The sequence below is a fragment of the Typopeltis vanoorti genome, chromosome 12 (genome assembly GCF_054136105.1).
Source record: "Typopeltis vanoorti isolate ZY-2024b chromosome 12, IOZ_Tvanoo_1.0, whole genome shotgun sequence".
Taxonomy (NCBI): Eukaryota; Metazoa; Arthropoda; class Arachnida; order Uropygi; family Thelyphonidae; genus Typopeltis; species Typopeltis vanoorti.
Window position 1 is genome coordinate 75,138,375 of NC_143560.1, and position 14,237 is coordinate 75,152,611.

Here is a 14,237-nt window from a genome sequence, read left to right on the forward strand (position 1 = left end):
ATTGGTGAAGAATTTAAGCAATGATCCAACTAAAACTCCAGTTTACCTAACAGAGGTCATGCCAAACCAGATCGCTTACCAGCTATTATTGAATGGCAGGACAGACAAGAAGATACTGAAAACCAATCTTACGTGCATTAAAGAAGCTGAGACTAATTCATTAGCCTTCCGTTCTCCGAAGAAGAACTAAGAAAAGCTATATGCCACCTGAAAGAGACTAGAGCTGCTGGCCCGGACGACATTCGGGCAGAACAGATAAAGCGTTTCAGTCCAGTAACCATCCAATGGCTGGTGAAAATGATGAATAGGTGTGTAGAATCTCTTCAGTTGCCCAAATTATGGAGGAAAGCTGAAGTGGTAGCTTTACTTAAACCAGGAAAGGAACCTACAGAGTCGAAGAATTTTCGCCCCGTTTCTCTCCTCTGCCAATTGTATAAAGCTTTGGAACGAATGATTCAGGAAAGAATAGCAACAAACATTGACGAGAAACTTATACCCGAGCAAGCCAGTTTCCGTCCCGGAAAGTCCTGCTGTGGCCAAATTCTAAATCTCACGCAGCACATCGAAGATGGGTACGAGAAGAAGCTTGTGACTGGAGCAGCTTTTATTGATCTTTCAGCGGCATATGACACTGTTAATCACAAGAAACTGTTGGTCAAGCTGTACCAAATAATGAAAGATTTTCACCTCATGAATGTAGTTAAAACCATGCTCCAGAATTGATGATTCTACGTAACTTTGCAAGGAAAGAAGAGCAGATGGAGAAATCAGAAGAATGGTTTACCTCAAGGCAGCGTATTGGCCCCGATGCTCTACAATATTTATATTAACGATCAGCCAACCCACCCACAAGTGAGGAGGTTTATCTATGCTGACGACACAGCTATATGCAGTCAAGCAAGGAGTTTTGAAGACATTGACAGAAGCCTTAGAAATACTCTCCAATTACTATGAGACCAATTGCCTGAAGCCTAACCCAAACAAGACTCAGGTTTGCGCTTTCCATCTGCACAACAGGGAAGCAAAACGCCAGGTAAACATTGTCTGGAGAGGAAAATGCCTCGAACACTGCAGCAACCCCAAATATCTTGGAGTTAAGCTGGATCGTACCTTGTCATATAAGGTACATTGTCAGGAACTAAGTGGAAAAATCTATGCAAGAAATAACATCATAAGAAAAATGACCAGCACGATGTGGGGAGCTCAACGGCTTTGGCATTGTGTTTTGCTGCAGGGGAGCATGCTGCACCAGTGTGGGAGGCATCCGCCCATGCGAAACACGTGGATGTGGCTTTAAATGATACCATTAGGATTCATAACTGGATGCCTAAGACTAACCCCAGTCAACAAGCCATATCCCTTACCAGGCATAAAACGTCAAGTGGTCGGTGAGATGGAGAAAAAAAAGCAGATGACAGACGAAAGACATCCAATGTATGGCCATATTATCACAGCTTCTCGACTCAAATCGACGCATAGTTTTATGCAAAGAACTAAACCACTGATCCACAAACCTGAGGAGCGACGCCTTGTTCTATGGAATGAATCAGTTAACTTCAAGAAGCCTCCATAATTAAGGAAGAGTTAACCAAGGGATATCACCTATCCTATAGCACCTTGAGGACTTTGAACCGTCTTAGAGTGGGAGTGTCCAGATGCAAACGTAACCTGATGAAATAGGGTTATGCAGATGATGACAGCTGTGACTGCGGAGACGTCCAAACTGACAAACATCTTTTATGTTGCCCAGATCTAATCGATGTGTGCTCCACGGATGACATTCTGATGGTCAATGACAAGGTGACACAAGCCGCTGTTTATTGGATGGAGAGGATATAATTGGTGTTCCGGAGTCAGAAAATAAAGTATCTTGTCCTGAATAATAAATAAATAAAAAACTAAGAACCTTGCCAGAAATAAGACAAACATCTTGGTCAGAGGCAATACCAGTTCTCTTGCAGTTCCGACTTTATATTGCTACTCGTCCATTTTACTCACACGGTTTAACCTCCTGGTTCTGAATATGCATGCAGTCTAATACTGCTTCCCTCAAACAATCCTTAAACATTTCCCATGCACTGACATTCTTTCCTTATAGCTCCTTATACCAAGGCACTGCTCAAAAATGCCTTCTAAATTTATTATAATGATCAGTTGTAGAGTCCCACATACATCCTTTCTTGACAAAATTTCACATTTAGCAACCTCCCAAAAGACTGCATGGTCACTTTTCCTGACTGATGGCAGAGTGGCTAACTTGGTTATGGACATCTTCTGGTGCTATTACCAGATTTAGCACTCCCAAACCCCAAGTCCCTTCTGTCACATGCGGTTTTAGGTAATTATTCCTTTAACTGATAAATTCTTCTATCTTGCCAAGTGCTCTTTCTTCCTTCCAATCTGTGTCTCAATAGTTTAAAGTCCCTCATAATAATTGCTCAGCCTGCATTCACTGCTAATCTGCAATGGCATCCACATATTTCTGTGCATTCCTGGACTAAAGCAGTAACCAACAACAACATACTTTGTCCTGTTGGCCCTCTATCTCAAGCTTGATACACAACTACATTTTGTAGTTTTACAATATTTAATAAGTCATTTTGTACAGTGGTTTAATTTAGACATTTTAATTCAAAATATGAAAGTATTAATTTCTAAAACAAGTGTATAATTATTATTATTACGTGACACCTCTAGGGAGTCCAAAGACTCATCGAGGGAGGGCACCTACTCCACAACCCTGTCTCCACCACTCAAATTCACCAACTACAACAAACTGCAACTACCATCATCTACAACAATGCCATCTACTGCCCACTACCACCACTAGTATTTTCACAGACAATCACAAACATCCATGCCCATGGCAGGATTCAAACCTGCAGCCTTTTAGCTAGAGAGCAGATACACTAACCATTCGGCCAACCAGGCCAGCATGAGACAAGGTCCTCTTATAAATTTGAGTGGTCCTGAAATTAACGAAATTCCAAGCAAAAAAAATGGAAATTAGATTAACATTTTTTTTTTCTGTAACTCTGTATTAAAAGTACAGGAATCTCCATGTAGTCAGAAGAGAAGACCAAGGCCCAACATCATGCTTTTTCAAGGATTTAGACCTAGAGTAGCCTTCCGGCCTTAGAAGTCATTGTTGGATCTTTTAGAGCAGTGCTTCCCAAACTTCTAGATGTCAAGGCCCCCTTTGCAAAAATTAAAATATTTCACAGCCCCCCCTCGAAAAAAAAATCGTAATAGAGAGATATATTATTATAATATTTATTGTATTTATATTCAATACAAAACATACACAGCGAATATCGCAAAAATCAAATGCATATATTACATTTTTTGCCTCTTACCGTTTGGTTCTGGAGACGATGCGAGCTGTTCTTGTAAAATATGAAATACTGTCCTTTTTTTTTTTTTTTTTTTCTGAGTCTGTTTCTGCTTCTTCTAATTGTTTGCGGGAATTTTTTTTATTTTCTATCAGCCACTTATCCATCTCAGGGTTAAATTTTTTAACATAGAATAGATCAAATAATATCACCACTTAGCGATACTGGCCTGGCACACCACAGACTGATAACATGAAATTAGTGAATATTACCTAAATAAGGGAATCCCCGGACCAGGAACATTTTTCTCTTTTGTGACTTTTCTCCCTTTACGGTAATTAAGCCTAACTCGAAACAGACAGCAAAGGCAGGTTATTAAAACGTGCATATGATTGGTGCGGTATTAACAGAAGATCGCGCAACCGAAAGATAAAAGCATAGCTAACAATTGAGTTGAAATGCTAACTCTCTTCAACCGAATTCCATATGTGAAACTGCCATAACATTCATTATATATATATATATTACTTAGTTTTAACACTTTTACGAATTTTAACACGTTCGGTTGAATTTTATTGCTGCCTTGGGAAATCGAACTCACACACACATCTAATTAATAACAGTAGTTTTTAGTTAGATACTGTGTTTGCCCATGCAACATATGGTTTTGTTTCAGTCTATATATACAGCATAGTTTCTGTATGAGGGGACATGTGATTCATTAATTGGTGTGTTTTTATCCCAGTTGTCTCTAACTGCACTATTTGTTGAGAAATATATTACACAGACTCCTCATACCTTATTCACTGGCATAATAAAAATACTTGTTTTTATTGCCTCTGCGGGAGGGCGTGTTGTTTACCACTGCAAGCGAGTTACTATTTCCCCACATGAACTTGTTTAAGCTTTTTTTTTCATGTGTGAAGTATATGCGAAACTTTTATTGGTAACAGAAAACTAGCTCGGATGACAGTGATAATATAAAACGAGTTTTGATATGTATATAAAGTCAATATCAACAGTCCCTGATTACGAACGCGTGATGAAAGGGACAGGAAGATTTGGAGCTTCCCTGGAGAGCATTAGAAGTAAATACAATTAACCACTGCTTTGAAATTAAACATATGAATAAGCAATATTTACTAACATTCATTAAGTGCTGAAATACGCTGGAAGCAAAGTTTGTAAACCAACACCAATGTGTGAATTTTTCCATTAAAATATAAAAAATAGCAAAAAAGAAATAATAAAAGTTAAATACATTTGTTTTAAAATAAAAAAATCTACTTAGTCTTAAAACATTTTAAATTTGTTTTCATTATTTCACGGCCCCTCTCAACAAAACCTATGGCCCCCAAGGGGGCCGCGGCTCACAGTTTGGGAACTGCTGTTTTAGAGGATGTCCTAGTTGTTTTTTTCTTAGTGGTTTGTAATTTAAGGCTTGTTATTCACACAATACTTATACTTATCCTTAAATTCATTCACTGAAAAGTTCCCAGAACCACCTCTGGAAACCTATTTACCATGCTCCAAACAAAAAAACTAATCCTAACTCACCTTGCTTACCTCTTTCACAATTTTCACAGTGATCCATCATTTTCTCCCTTCCTGCCAAGTACTGAAAAGTCCTTCTGTGTAAATCCTATAAAACTCCTTTAATAACTTATATGCTTCTATCATCTCTCCTCTTTTTCACCTATCAGCTAGTTTTTAAGATCACAGACTTTCAATCCATTCTCCTTAGACCTGCCACAATTATTGTCACTCACCTCTAGATCCTCTTCACCACCTAATCTCCATGGAATCCAGGTGACCAGATTTGGCATACAGGAGTCCAGGTGTGGCTTTATTAAAGCTTTATAAATGGGAAGCCTCCCTATCCCTGCTGGCCAGGGTGTTTTTCCAACAACCATATAATCCTGTAGAAAGTTTCTGGTATCGAGACCATACAATTACACACATATCACATGTTATCAGAAGTTCAAAACTGATAAATTCATTAGTTGTTCACAAAAAGTTCAGAAGTTCACAACAGTTAAATTCATTACTGTATGCCTTGAAATTGCTCAGGACAGACAGCACACGGGATCATATATATATATATCCTCATTTACTCCAATTTATGCTAACAGTTCTATGTGGAATCCTGTAATATGCCAAGTTCAGCAGTATCATTGAGTAATCATTTCCTTCATGTAACTCTGTTGTTCCTTTATTGTAACAAGAAAGTAAATTACTAATGCAAAACCTACAAAACCATATTTACCTCTTATAAACTATCATATTCTTATCTACCCAGCCGAGAATTCTGTCTTTTACCAATTTCTCCAATATCTTTACCACACATGCTAGTAACCTAAGTAAAAAATCCATCATCAATAAGCGTTAATATATTACTAAGAATGTGAGTAGTAAACACAGAAGCGTGTGCCCACCTTATATGCTGGCGATCTTGGATGATAGCAATGCGTAAGCCCAAAAGCAGAAAATTTTTCAAAAGCGAGACATTTGCTACCCTGTTAACTTTTTCTGGGAAAAGAGAGACACCTAAAAATCGGTACGTATGATCACCCTAATGTGTCAGCTACTATACTTATTTTGTTTGAATTTCTCATGGGTAACCTACTGCCGAGTTTTTTGGCAGTAGTGTGCAGGAATTGCATAGTTTAGTGTTGCCAAAGGCTGACTTCTCTTTATGATTATTATTACGGACAACTTCAAGGAGTCATTAGACTCATCGAGGGAGGCCTCAAACATCATGTCAAGAACAACTATTCAACATCCACACAGTATCTATCATACTTTGCCTTGAACTCATTCACAGTCATGGCACCCACATCACTCTGGCAACTTATTCCACTCATTCACAACTCTCCAAGTAAAAAACCCTAGTTCTAACACCCTTGCTAACCACACTCTTGCCCAGTTTCCACGGATGGCACCTAGTCCTACTTACCACCAGTCCTGTTCTGAAAAATATCCTCTGAATTAATCTTATAGAAACCCTTCAGAATGTCTCAATCATATCACCCCTTTTCTGCCTATCAACCAATTTCTGCAACCTACATATCTTCAACCTGTTCTCATAAGGTTCATTCCATAGACCTGCTATCATCTTGGTCACTCGCCTCAGGATCCTCACTACCTCCTCCCCATCAAGAAAAAACTCTGGCACCCATATCTGGGCACAGTAGTCAAGCTTGGGGTCTTATCAAGGCTTGATACAGAGGAACAATAACTTGCTTGTCAAAGTATTCTTCAGTAACCAAGTGATTTGATGAGCTGATTTAGCCACTTTTGCAATGTGCTCCCACTTCAACTCCCTATCCACCAACACTCCCAAATCCCTGGCCTCATCAGTCTCCTGGAGTACAGTTCCACCAATGTGGTATACTGCTGCTAATCTTTTCACCCCAAAATGCATAACCTTACACTTTGCCACATTAAACTGACATCCATTCTCCTTAGCCCAGTCCTCCAATCTATCCAAATCATCCTGCAAAATTTTGACATCATGTGCATTCACTATTGCTCTACCCAACTTTGCATCATCGTCAGCAAACAAATGAACAGTTCCTCTCAGATCCTTTCCTATATCGTTAATGAACAAATTAAATAGTAGTGGTTCAAGAACAGAACCCTGCGGCACACCACTAGTCACAGGTCGTCTTTTGGACTCTACTCCTGAATAAACTACTCTCTGATATCTCTCCATCAACCACCCTCCTATCCATCTCACCAACCCTATATCCATCCCCATATGCTGCAGTTTACTGATTAGAATTCCATGTGGTATCCTGTCAAAGGCCTTAGCAAAGTCCAACAGTATCACTGTATACCCATTACCCTTATCCAGTTCAGCCGTCACTGTGTTATAAAACATGAACAAGTTAGTGAGGCATAATCTACCCTTCACAAGACCATGCTGTCCCCCATACAGTATCCCATTTTCATCTATCCATTCCTGTATTTTTCTCTTGACTACTTTCTCCAAGACCTTGACAATGACTCCTGATATGCTGATTGGTCAGTAATTTGCGACAGCAGTCTTGGAACTTCCTTTATGCAGTGGAACTATTTTCTCCTCTTTCCATCTCCTCGGGACTAACCCAGACCCGCAACTCAAATTAAACAAAATGGTTAAGGGCACTGACAATTCTTTAGCCACTCCACATAAGACCTGAGATGGTATACCATCCAATCCCACAAATGTATTCACATTAAGGTTTTGTAATATACTAGTCACGTCCATTTCGTTCACCTCAATCCCCATATAAGCTATTGGTTCTTTGATTCCTGCAATATCACCACCTGATGACATACTCTTGCAAAATGCTCACTCAGTAATTCCACTATATCAACTGATTTAGTTACCTCCCAACCATCGGCATTCCTTAAAATCATTCTGCCATATACATTTTTTCTTTTACTTGCAGCATATCGAAAATTCGGTTTGGGATTCTCTTTAGCTTGCGTGGCTAATTTCCTTTCATAATCCGCTTTTGCTTTTCTTACCACACTCTTTACCCTTCTGGCCTGTGCTTTATACTGTTTATGGGTCTACAGGTCACCTTTCTCCTTAAATTCCCTCCACAGTTTTTTCTTTTTTGCAGCTCAAGCTTAATGGTGTTATTCATCCATTTAACCCCTACTTGATCTATCCAGAATCTAGGTATACAGTCAGTCATTACCTCCTTCAAATGCTCCTTTACCATTTTCCATGCACTATCAACCTCCAGCCCTTGCAGTTTTACATGCCATGGCACTGAACCAAGCACTCTTCTATGCTTGTCATACTAACCAGCCCGATAATTCCACATGTACCCTTTCTTAATTGAAAATTCCACACATTTAGCCACCTCCCAGGTCAAGACCTTATGATCACTCTCACCAATTGGTGGCAACGTAGTCATATTCATTACAGTCACATTCTTAGATGCAATTACTAGGTCAAGCATTCTCAAACCCCTAGTATATTCCATTACATGCTGTCTCAGGTAGTTATCCCTTAATAACAGCATAAAATCCAATTCCTTCCTCCCATGTCTATAGCAGCACCCAACTGTATATTTTGTTCAACTATTCTCAATCTCACACCAAATAGCCTCAAATGTGCTCTCTTCACTATCCTGCAGTTCAACTTCAATTCTCCTTGGCTGCAGCTCATCAGCTATCATCAATAACACTCCTCCCCCATTCTTTTCTCTCTGCCACTCCTGAACACACTATACCTTTCACATTCTATCCCACTGGCTATATCACTGTCTGTCAGCCATACCTCACTAATACCAATAACCGGTGGCCAGGAAGAGCCAACCAAGGCCAAAAATTTTTCCTTATTGTTCCTAATACTCCTGGCATTAGTATACATAAAGTGCAGAAGCCTGTTAGTCCCACCCCTATCTTGATGAATTTTACTAACTATCCCATTCTGATTTGTTGTCATACGTACTAGCTCAGGCATATTATACACATTCTTACACTCAACTGCCTCACTGATGTCTGCATATCCACTTCCTCCCCCTAATAACTCTAGTTTTCCTGATTCTGCACATCCACTTTCACTTCATTCAGCAACACTTTTTCAAGTTTCCGTACACGAAATCCATTCAGATGCATTCAGATTATGATTGGTTAACAATTACTCCCCAGTATAAATATCATTCAGTTAATTATACATACGTCAGGAATGGTGTTTTGTAGACGTACAGATTATTGAGACATTTTCTAATGAACGGAAGGAAATCAAATATTTGGTTAGTTAACTTCATACGCAGCTACAAATAAAATTCAGTATGTTGAACAGCAAACATTAATACATTAATCAGGAGAAATGAAACAGTGGCCGTAAATGTGCCGCCCGGTTTCTTCCGGAAGCAGTAAACAGCAGTTCAAACTAACAAATAGTTCGACCTATATTTATCAACTTACAGCAACAACTATAACACATATTTATCAGTTCATTCTAGCTTACAGCAACAAACAACAACTATCACACATAACCAATCATACGCAGATATGACCTTCCCATAATTTCGCTTTTCAAACCATATCCAACATACATTTTAAATCGTGAACAGAATAATTATATTAAGATCTGAAGAACAACAGACATCTTTAAATGTTGCTATGCGAAATTAAACTTACTCATCGGGTTCAAATTCTTCGTCTGCCATTTTCGATTAGAGATTAATTTAATTATTAAGGAATACAAAATACAACATAGCACGCTGCATCTCAAACAAGGAAATCGTTTCCTCAATTAGAGTAGATGTCGTTTTTAACTCTCTTTTATCATGACATATTTTCAATTTTCTGTAGCCCTAACTCGCCTACTCACTTTGGGAATTGCAAGGTATTAGTGGGTTTCTTTATTTATGCGATGATTAATGTTAAAGCTTCTAAAACAAAACAAAAAATAAAATATGGAATGAAAATAAATAACTTATTACTAAGTTAATTTTTTTCATTCTCCGTCTTCGCTGAGTGTGTGTTTTTCAAGTGCCTTGGGTGATGCCTAAGAATGAGTTAGTTGTCAAAATACATAAATAAATAAAATTTGAGAGGTATTAAAAAAAATTACTTGATACCTATTTTCAGATGACAGCTTTTATTCCCTTATAGGAAATAGGGAAAGCCATTTTAGCAATATCTAACTTTCGGAAACTGAATTGGCAGTCCACCCTCCATAGTTGAACTGCCAATCAGAGATAGTTGGCCATGAACTATCACATAGTGTAAGCGGCATTCAGTGAAAGGATCGCTAATAAGTGCCGCGATCTTGTGGTGATTAACACGATATTTTTTTGCGCCTGAAACAGTGTGGGTTCTACGATCGATTTTCTTCAGTTTAATTCTACAATTATTCGTTTCAAGTTTCTTGTCGTTCAGATATGATATAAAATTGGAGCTATTCCAATTTTTCGTTACATGACATCATATATCATGTCACATCAATCAGATTTTTTAATCAATCATTATCCAAAACTTTGTCAAATGGATTAGCAATTCTGATGCCTTTTCTTCACAAAAGGAGTAGAAGCCAATTTGAGCCAGTAACTTCTTGAACACAGGCAGTAAACCAATCTTGGTCCTTCAAGCTGTTATGACAGTGAGTCCAAACTATCAGGTAGAAGAAGATACTAGACTATTCTAGGATCACCAGATTTGAAGCAAATAGAACTGAAACTGTCATGGTCTTTCTACAGACCTCTTAATTTCAATCGAGTGATCAAATAAAATAAGCTTTTACATCATAAGGTTTATTAAGTACAAGGCGGAATATTTGCTACGCTAACTAAATTCTGTAAGCAGGAAACTAGTATGATATTTGACTCTATGAATTTCCAAAACATAGCTCTTGATCGCTAAGAAAGTGCAATTAAATATATGTTTCGCGCGTGGCATTGATTCATAACATTCGAAATCTGTAATGTAAACGTTGTCTGTAGTTACAAAACCAACATTTAGTAGACATACTTTCGACAGAAATATACACCTAGTTAGATTTGGATTTGGAAACCCCCCCCCCCAATTTACATATTCCGTGCCATAACGAAGCAACACGTGATATCAACGTTACTTGCAGCTACTATAAAACATGGCAATAAGCCGATATGACCATGAACAGACATCGATTACTAACATGACTAACATCGGCCAGCCACACATGGTTGATTCTAGAGGTCAGCTTCGGGTGTCACGATTAGTATCGTATCTAGGCAACGACATGCATCAGTCATAGAGCTCACCCAACAGAACAACAGTGGGGCAGTTTGACCGATTTCCAAATGCACCATGCGACGTACCTTGCTTAGCCTGGGCTTCCACAGCCAGAGATCAACAAGGCTACCATGATGATGGCCAGGCATCGCACACAAGCAAACGTCACCTCTCATGTGCCGAGGAATGTCGGCAATGGACGCTCAATAGGTTATAGATGGTCTTCTAGAGTCAGAAGTCTCGTTTCCTGCTGTGCCATGCTGATAACAGGTACCAAGAGATGGCAGCACTTGTTTGACAGTCCCTTCGTCTGTTGCATTTTATAATTAGTGACAATCATTGGTCAGTTATCTCTGATTGGCTACCAGTGGAGATTGATCTGTCCACTCAGTCTCCAAAGCTAGATAGGATTAAACGACCTCACTAATTCCTTACAAGGGAATAAAAGACATTACTGATTATTATTATATTTTTATTTCTCCATGGAGCAAAATGATTCATCACTGGAGGTTGTTACTGAAAAACAAATAATATCAGCCAACTGTGCGATAAACTCATCTTTGCACCATGTTCTTTCTACACTCACAAATCCCAAAAGTACTTACTCCTCATTCCCTTGCTTAATACCCCCTCTATACAGCGTTCAGTCTATATCGTGGTCCTTTGTTCTGTCTATGTTGCCATGTAGTTCATGAAAAAGTTGTTCCTCATTAGTGTGACAAGATTCTATAAAAAATTCTCTCAGACTTTCTTCACAGATTTCAGAAATTCATCATTCAATCTTCAATTTGTCCGAAACCTCCTTCAAATGCAGATAACCAGATCCGCACATCGTAATCCAAAACAATCTGATAAAGGCCGTTTATAATGGAGTCATTACCTCACTTCTACCTGTTAAGGTCTCACGCATTGTCATAGTCCATTGAAATATCCTTACAATTACAACAACTTACGACATGATTACTGCTCCTTTTATTTTGTACTGCCTACATACTGCCTTGATACAGGATGCATGCTTAGTCTAGTCGTTCGTCCATCTATTTTACATCCAATCTAAATTTGACTATTGGAATGCATTTAAACATCCCCAAAGTGCTACAGCTACACAGATAAATACAATTTCTTCTTTAAGATCAGGAACGTGACTACAAATTTCCCGAGGTCGGCGGGGCCCTAGGAGCTAGAGTGTTTAAGGCATTCCCTCAGTTTTCATATGTTCACTGGGAATCTACAGATGTATCGTCAACCTCCGATGCTCTGTCATGTGCCACACGATGCATCGCCATGAATCCTTTGATTTCCTTTGAAAACCATAATTTTTGTCTTGCTATAAAGTCCTCTGTAATTACTGATCTGGTTAATTCTCATTATTGGGAGCCCTTAAATTGGGCCTAATTTTTGGGCCTCTGCTTGAGCCGCTTCCACTTGTGCATAAGTACGGCTCTGTTTATAATGTATATTATTATTATTGTTATTATTATTACATCACACCTTCAGGGAGTCCAAGGACTCATCGTCCAAGGACTATTCTTTAATTATTACCATTTTTAAGTACACACCCATAATGATGACCTTTCGATGTTCGCTAAGCCAATTGGCTTATACATTTCTTTGTGTCTCTACTCCATATTCCCTTTCCTACAAAAATATCCAACTAAATATTACATCTAATGGCCCTTCAGTAAATTTTACTGCCTCCAAATTTCTGTTACTACTGGCCCCCACTGCATCTTCACCATGCAGATATAATTTTCCTGATTTCATGACAGACATACCTCTTCTTCTACGCGTTATTCCCGCTTCCTATGCAGGGTCCGCGTGTTACTTAGATGCGACTTCTTGTTAGTACTACTCCCAACCGACCCGTCGCCTGGTCTGCCGCAGGGGGGGGGGGAATTGAATGTTCACGGGGCCGGTTTGCCTGTTTGCGGGATGAAAAACGCCAGATAAACTGGCGGGAAAAACCCTACTGACCGCTCCCAAGACCGGCTAACTTGGCTATGCCTGAGGAAGATCCTCAAATTCCTCACGTCTACAACGGGAATCGAACCTGGGACACTCCTTCCCCAGGCATATGGTTGCGAAGCGCAAAGCCACTAGGCTAACCGCGGTCATGACAGACATACCACTTCTTTTATATCCTTCCTGTCTCACGAAAAACCATGTACTTTAATTTAAATTTCTTTTAGGATATCATTCAGCAAGTTATACTAATTTCACAAGTTTTGGGGAAAATAAACATAAGTTCAACAATTACTTTCCCCTTATTTTCATAGGCCTGGCATTCGTAAATTATTATTATTATTATTAAACTGAAGAAGGAAAGGGTGAAGATTGTAAGTCTCCTACTATGCTTTGATAGAGGAGAATTAAAGAGGAGGACATTGATAACCAATGAGTCTATGCATAGATTGTGCAAAAGTAATGATGTAGAATCTATGGTCTGTGTTTGAAGGAAAGAAGGATTTCTACAATGCTGACAGACTGTATCTAAATGGTTTTGGCGTTATGTGTTCAATAGGGCATTGCTCACCAAGCAATGCTCGGTGAGCATTCAGGGCAAAACATTTAGGGAATCTTAAGCAATTAAGAAAGTAACTTTAACATATGCGAAGGCACCTATGAAATGACTGAGGGTGAGAATAACCAAGTGAGGAATCTAGTCTCTCAAACAAAAATATTGAATAGCGTAGTCAGTTCAATAAGTAGGGTGGGAGGGTACTAAAAGAATGCTTCAGTATATATATATATATATATATACACTACTGCCAGAAATATAGGCAACCAGAGTGAGGATTTTTGGCATTTATTAATGCAACCTCAACAAGAGTTAAACATTAGTGAGACTTGGCTAACAGCAGATGGTGTAGTTCTAGGAATGAATGTCAACGGTTTGGGATTTTCAAAAAGATAGAGTAGAGAAGGTAGAAGGGGGTGAGATGAGTACTGCTCATGATAACAGATAAATTGCAGCCAAAACGAACAGCAGACAGGCGGGAGAGTGGCAGTTTATTTGAAGCAATCTCATATGAGATTAAGGCCGGTAACACAAAATATACAGTTGGATGTTGCTATAGTCCAGGAAGTTTTACAAATGATCTGGAAGACATGGATTGCCAAATTAGTACAATGAGTACAGGTTGAGTGATTATGGGGAACTTCAACTATAGAGATATAGACTGC

The 14,237-nt window shown here is 38.9% G+C and overlaps 1 protein-coding gene across 2 annotated transcripts in view; it reads right to left on the reverse strand.

Moving 5' to 3' along the window:
- The window catches only part of Polr2F (RNA polymerase II subunit RpII18), a 46,469-nt gene extending 36,853 nt beyond the window's left edge, over window positions 1–9,616 (reverse strand). For both annotated transcript variants that reach the window (XR_016549142.1, XM_090401252.1), the window contains exon 1: window positions 9,480–9,616. Coding sequence is in view for 1 of the 2 variants with exons in the window: in XM_090401252.1 (XP_090257378.1) it covers window positions 9,480–9,508 (29 nt within the window). In the remaining variant the exon portion in view is untranslated. The remainder of the gene's footprint in view (window positions 1–9,479) is intronic.
- Between the last annotated feature and the right edge of the window lie 4,621 nt (window positions 9,617–14,237).